Below are 6,668 nucleotides of genomic sequence, written 5' to 3'. Positions count from 1 at the left end.
AGTTAACATTTACTAGGCACCTACTGGCCTTAGTCACTTGCATCTAAAGAGCAAAGCTAATTCACCCACAGACCATGTTCTTTTAAATGGTTAGCCTTATTTCTTAGGTCTGTTAACCACTAATCTAACATTAGCTTCAGATTCAATTTTAATAATCTAATTCGTAAGTGTCTACTGCTCCCTGTCACATGAACACAAAAATGTTGGGGGGAGGAATAGGGTGAGCAGTTGACATTTTCTGTGGATGCTTCAAGTAATTGGCCCCAAAGTGAAATGATTGCATCAGCCTTGGTTCTGAGGGCAGAAAACATGGAAGGGGGAAATGCGTGGGGAAGAAGAGTAGGTCTCAGAGAATGTGCGAATGTGTGAAAAATCCTATAGTTCACTTCAACTGGCCTAATATCCTGAGTCACTAGATGGTCAGAAGGATAGGTACAGTACAGAAGGGACAAACAAGATGGACATCGATACCCAAAACTGAAAACAAAGTTTGTACAGGATGAGTAGCAAATGAAGTAGCGTCTATCCAGATGAAGCCTCACGCAGGTCATCGGAGGGAAACGTACAGGGACACCACACACCCACTTCCACACCCACACCCACAGACACACGAGCAAGAATGTATATTTTGTAAGCTAGGTCCTTGGAAATAGACATTCTTAGCAAATATGGATGACAGATCAATTGTGATTTATTTTCTTTTAACACTGTATCATCATAAAGAAAACTGGTATAAATGAAAAAAAATCTATTTCAAATATCTACATCTAAAATTTTAGGCAGTGAAAAAGCACTTTTTTGACAAGGAGTGTGGAGTGATGGATGTGAACTGTCAGAAACTGCTGTATGCCTTGTTTAGTTACCACAAACAAATTCACATATCGGAACGAACAATACTGCTAAATATTCCTTTTTTCCCCATTTTTGTTGTTGTTGTTAAAACATACCAGGAGAAAGAAAACAAAACCAAAAACAAAACAGGTGGGGGGAGGGGAGGAAGAGGAATCTGGTAATCCATACATCTTTCAAAAGTTTGAAATTGAAGCAATATTTAGAACCATAGATGAAGAAGCACTGCGGCATTGGTGTAATATACACAATGCGCTTCTCTCCTTTAATCTGTAATGTACATCAAATACTTTACAACGATGCATGAACAAAAGGCAAGAGACATCTTGCTGTACAGAGGAACTCCAATGCAACTGGAAGCCTAGAATCACAACGGATGGAGAAGGTAAACAAAGTGTGAGAAACTGTCCCCCGACAGTGTGCGAACAACCTCTGCCTCTTGTGCTTAGTGTGGGGGACCTGCACTGTCCCCACCCACCCACCCACTCCAACCTCCTCTGCTGCCTCCAGTCAAGTTCAACGTCAAGCACTCTTTGTACCCTACGGCTCAAACTAGAAGGGCCTTGCAACATGTCCTCCCGAGGACCGCATCAGCTTCCTACCCACTTCCAAGTCAGCTCTTGACTCACTGAGCTTTCTTCAAGAGCTCGGAATGTTTCCTTACTGGTTATCACAGCCTTCCTAGGGAACAGGCTTGGAACCAACTAAATTTGCAGGGGGAGAAAAGAAAAGAAGGGAAAACAAACAAAGGAAAAGGAAAGAACAAAAAGAAAAGAAAAGCAATGTCTCGTGGTAGTCATGCACATGCACGGTTCCCGGGAGCGCCTGGCCCACCTCACACCCAGGAGTCGGGGGAGGCGGGGTAGTGGCTCGTTTCATAGTTCAGTTCGCTGTAGGGGCGGGCGGCTGAGTAGAAGTCCACGTAGTTGCCGGTGGACTTGAGTCCCAGGTGCATGGTGTACTCGCTGGCGGGTGGGCGGTGGTGGACCTGGTCATCGAAGAAGGATTCGTCGTAGTTTCTGGTGGAGTTCTGAAATGGCTGGTAGGTCTCGTAGTCTTTTCTGCTGGGCTCCTGTGGGACTGGCTGTGTGGAAACCTGAGTGGGAAGGAAACGCTTCCCGTGAGCATGCCAATGACCAAGGCAGCCAGTTTCTCTCCAGTACCCTTGAGCCATCCTCCTTCCAATGACAACACCCTTAAGCCCAGTTCTCTGGGTGGCAATGCCAATGCATCCATCCATCCTCCTGCCAATACCCTTGAACCCAGTTCTCTGGTTGCACTCATCCACCTTCCCTTTGCTGCCTTTCAACCCAGACCCCTAGTTGCCAAGGCACCCATCCATCCAAAGCCCACTGAGCCCAACTCATCAATCACCAAACTATCTACTTGCCCTCCAAGAAAGGCTTTGAGTAGCTATAGCATTTCTCTTGTTCCGTTGAACTTTCGGTGTGCTAGTCCTGTGTTCTGCTGGCTGAGCTGCTTCCCTGCCTGCTGCCCCTTCCCTTCTGAGGATCTCTGAGGTCCCTTCCCTCCCATGTGTCTGTCCCTGCAGTGAGCGTCCTCGCAAGGTGTGATGTGTGGGCAAGTCCCACGGCCCATGGATACGGCCAGGCACAAGGCCTGCCTGCTAATTAGGAAGGGGAGGTGTGATGACAGAACAGCTCTGAAAGAGCAGAGTTTTCTCACTGTCCAGCAGATTCAGTGGTTCCCTATTCATTTAACTGTCCCTGGGAAATCGGTCTTGGCTAATAGATAGTGATTTGTAATTAGCACATGGTTGGTAAATGAATGCTTTGACTGGCCAACTCTTACGTCTTCTTGCAAGTACGGGGAACTCATCCTTCCATGTGTGATCGACTCACCGGAACAATCGACCTGCTCATCCTAGCTGTCATTTGGAGTGGGTGAGCCTCTTCCTGAGAGTGGTGGCCAGATGAATGAGGCTCTGTCTACCTGCTCAAGCTTGAGAACGTAACTGTGCACCTCCCATTTGGGATTAACCTGCAGAGTCTGTAATCTCACACTGCTAAGATCAGGTCGATAGCACTACCTGGCAGACTAGGAAGCCCTGTGCTGTTCTTAGCAGGGCTGGGTCCTGTGGGGAGCTGCTCCCCACAGATGGTGCTGGGATGCATGGAACATCTAAGTGGAGGTGACTAGAACTGAGTCTTTCATTTAAGGGAGCACTATGCTCTGTCTATATATTTACCTCCAAGGTTATTGCCGGGGATGTGTGCTGGCACTATGAGTCCACAGCTTCTGGCAGCCATTATTAATTAGACAGAACAGAGACAGAAGTTGAAAGAGGAGGGGGAGATAGAGAGGAAGAGAGAAGGAAAGACACCTGCAGACCTACTTCACCACTTGTGAAGTGTCCCCCTTGCAGGTGGGGAGCCAGGGTTTTGAACCTGGATCTTTGCACAGGTCCTTGTGCTTAGTACTATGTGTACTTAACCGGATACTCCACTACCTGGCCCTCTTTAACTCATTTTTAAAAAATAGATAATTTTATTTCTTTTTACTCCATAGCCATGCCTCTGGAAGTCTTCTAATTTTATTTATTTTAAATGAAAACTATATATAGACAAAGAGAGACAGAGATAGAGAGATACAGAGACAGAGAGATAGGAAGTCCAGAGCACTGCTCAGCCCTGGCTTATGATGGTGGTGCTGGGGATTGAACATGGGACCTCAGAGCTTCAGGTATGCAAGTTTTGCAGCACCATTATGCTGTCTCCTGTGTACTGTTTTTTTTTTTTTTTTTGCTCATTATATATGATCTTCTCTTTGTCTCTCGAGGCTGCTATCCTGCTGGGTGTGTGACACTGGCACATCCTCTTCCATGTTGGGACCAAGCACAGAGCAGAGCACCTAGGTTTGTCTTTTCATCCCAGCCTTCCTGAAGTCTGCCAGGACTCTCGGGCATCAGCAGAAGGGCTGGCTGTCGGATGCTGGGAATTATGAAGAATGCCTATCTTTCTCTTCCAGGGCAGGCAGGCATGAAGCACACATCAACCAAAGAGCAGAGGTGGTGCCTCCTTGCTTCTTTAACTCTTACAGAACCACAGAAAAGATGAGTCAAATCTCTATTTCTCTCTCAGACTCAGACACACACACACACACACACACACACACACTCACCACCATAACCTTGAACCATGCACACTAACCACCTAGGCATCTTGATAATATACAAGTCTGATGCAAGAGACGGAGACCTTGGGCTTGTCTGTGTTGGGCACTCGGAGAAGAATCTCTTCTGGGAGATGCTGATGGGGCTGGTTCCCCCAAATGCTCTCCAGTATGCTCTACTGAACTGTTCATGCTATCTTGATGTGTCTATTTTTTCCTTTATTTTTTTAATTGAGATGTTAATGGCCGACAGTACAATTTTTGGCATATGGGTACAATTTCGCATCTCTTAAGAAAGATCTCTACAAAACAGTTTCACTACCAAATTAGGTCCATAATCTTATACCAGGACCTGAAAGACCTTCCCTTTTCCTCACCCCTCTCCTCTCCTCCTTCCCCACAATCCTTTGTTTTCGTGTAATACAAAAAAAAACCTAGTACAAGTTTTACTTGATGCTTCCTCTTTTATTTCTTAAGTTCTTCCCATGAGTGAGATCATCACATATTCATTCTTCTTTCTGGATTACCTCACTTTACATGATTTCTTCAATCTCCATCCAAGATGAGGTGAAGAAGGTGAATTCATCATTTGTAATAGCTGAGTAGTAATCCATTGTGTACATAACTTTCTCAGCCATTCATCTGTTGTTGGACACCTGGCTTGCTTCCAGGTTTTGGCTATTATCAATTGTGTTGCTATGAACATAGATACACACAGATTTTTTTTTTTTTTTGGATGGATGTGTTTGGTTCCTTAGAATATATTCCCCAGGAGAGGAATTGCAGGGTCATAGGGTAGGTCCACTTCTATCCTTCTGAGAGGTCTCCACAGGGTTGAACCAACTGATATTCCTACTAGTAGTGTAGAAGGTTTCTTGTGCCCCTACAAGCTTTCCAGCATTTGTTGTTACTGTGACGTTTCTATTTTACCGGTGCTAATCGCACTTGATGGGTTCACTTCCAAATGAGAATTGGCTGGGGCAGAGGAAGTACTGAGTCCCAGTCTGGTCATTAAGCCATTTGCCTAGTGACCAGCATCTTACATGTACATGCTAGGAGCATTCTCTTGGGTTTTGAATCATAGTAGAAAAGTCACTTATTTACTGCCAGGTAAAACATGTTCAAAAGACTGTTGACTTTTTTGTGGCCCCAGAACCTCATGCACATACCACATTTCAGACAGGGTAGGGGAGAGAAAACACAACACTGGTGCTTTCCAAGGAGTGCCACCACTCACATGTATGTGTGGGGTTACAGGTTACATGCCACAGTCATGGGAGTGGATAGTACAAGAAAATATCATCTCCTTTTCCGGTTCTTTTTGTTACTTTTTTAATTAAAATTTTTAAAATTATCTTTGTGTATTGGATAGAGATAGCCAGAAATCTAGAGGGAAGGGGTGATAGAGAGGGAGAGACAGAGAGACACCTGTCACATTGCTTCACCACTTGCAAACCCCCCCCCCCCGCAGGTGGGGACTGGGGACTCGAACTCAGGTCCTTGCACATTGTCACATGTGTGCTCAACTTGGTTCCAGCACCACCCAGTCCCCTTTTTGTTTCTTAAAAGTCAATCTAAAAAGAAAAAAAAAAGATTTCTCTAGAATGTTCCACTCAAGTCGCAGTGAAAAGTCATACCTGGTTATGTTTGATGTCTTCAGCAGGTGCACCATATGAATTCCTATACAAAGTTGAAATTCCAGTATTTTGAGCTGCAAGCAAAAGGGAAGTGAACGTATTAGCACAGGAAGCCAGGTGTCCAATGAAGAATGACAGATATCTAGGTCAGTGCTCGTCCGAACAAGGTTAGTTATTCTGTAGACCATTTCAAGTGGTAGCAATTCCTTGGCCCTGAATGCTTCCTTCACATACAGCTATTAAGAAAGAAGAGTAGTTTTTCTATGAAACCCCTATAGCATGTCAGCCTCACGCAATAACATTTATACAGTAGACAGGGTTGGGGCACATGTGGTCAGCAGATGGCCATTTTGCAAGTTTTATTTCCCTCTTTTCTGGTGAGAACTGGCAGAGAATGAAAGCTTGTCACCTGCAGTGAAGCAGGCAGGGATGTGTCAGCAACTTAGCTTTCAGCTGGAAAATGACAAGAATGAACTTTCTAATTGGAGCTCACAGAAGTGCTTAAACATTGTTCAGACAGCTCATTGTTCAAAGGTTCAGAGGATGAGAGGAAGCACCACCTGGGTGTCTGCAGCTTTGGAATTCAAATAGACAAGAGTTAAGACCCAAGTGAGTTCCAAGGCTGGCCATTGGGTGTGGTTGAAAGGAAGAAGCATCACTTCTAATTTCCAGATTCTTTCAAAGACCCAATGGCCCAGATACTCACCTAGAGTCTCGTCCCCCACCTGGAAGGCATTTCCTTACCTGGATCCCTTTGAAGCTCACCTGGAATCTTCCTCCCAACAGAGCCCTTATTCTTTTTTTATTTTAATTTTTTATTTATAAGAAGGAAACGTTGACAAAACCACAGGATAAGAGGGGTACAGCTTTGCACAGTTCCCATCACCAGACCTCTGTATACCAACCCCTCCCCTGATAGCTTTTTAACCCTCTGGGAGTATAGACCCAAGATCATTGTGGGATGCAGAGGGTGGAAGGTCTGGCTTCTGTAATTGCTTCCCCCCCCCCCCCGAACATGGGCGTTGACAGGTCGATCCATACTCCCAGCCT

At 45.2% G+C, this 6,668-nt stretch overlaps 1 protein-coding gene across 5 annotated transcripts in view; it reads right to left on the bottom strand.

Annotated features, from left to right (window-relative positions):
* Positions 1 to 673: 673 nt before the first annotated feature.
* CTNND2 (catenin delta 2) overlaps positions 674 to 6,668 on the bottom strand; it is a 767,681-nt gene continuing 761,686 nt past the window's right edge. For all 5 annotated transcript variants that reach the window (XM_060191168.1, XM_060191170.1, XM_060191172.1 and 2 more), the window contains 2 exons: positions 5,619 to 5,692; positions 674 to 1,945 (listed from right to left, as the gene is read on the bottom strand). In XM_060191168.1, the coding sequence (XP_060047151.1) occupies positions 1,685 to 1,945; positions 5,619 to 5,692 (335 nt within the window). In that variant the 3' untranslated portion in view covers positions 674 to 1,684. The remainder of the gene's footprint in view (positions 1,946 to 5,618; positions 5,693 to 6,668) is intronic.

Source organism: Erinaceus europaeus, chromosome 5 (assembly GCF_950295315.1).
Source record: "Erinaceus europaeus chromosome 5, mEriEur2.1, whole genome shotgun sequence".
Lineage (NCBI taxonomy): Eukaryota > Metazoa > Chordata > Mammalia > Eulipotyphla > Erinaceidae > Erinaceus > Erinaceus europaeus.
Note: the sequence above shows the minus strand (reverse complement) of the source record. Positions and strands in the feature narration are given on the sequence as shown.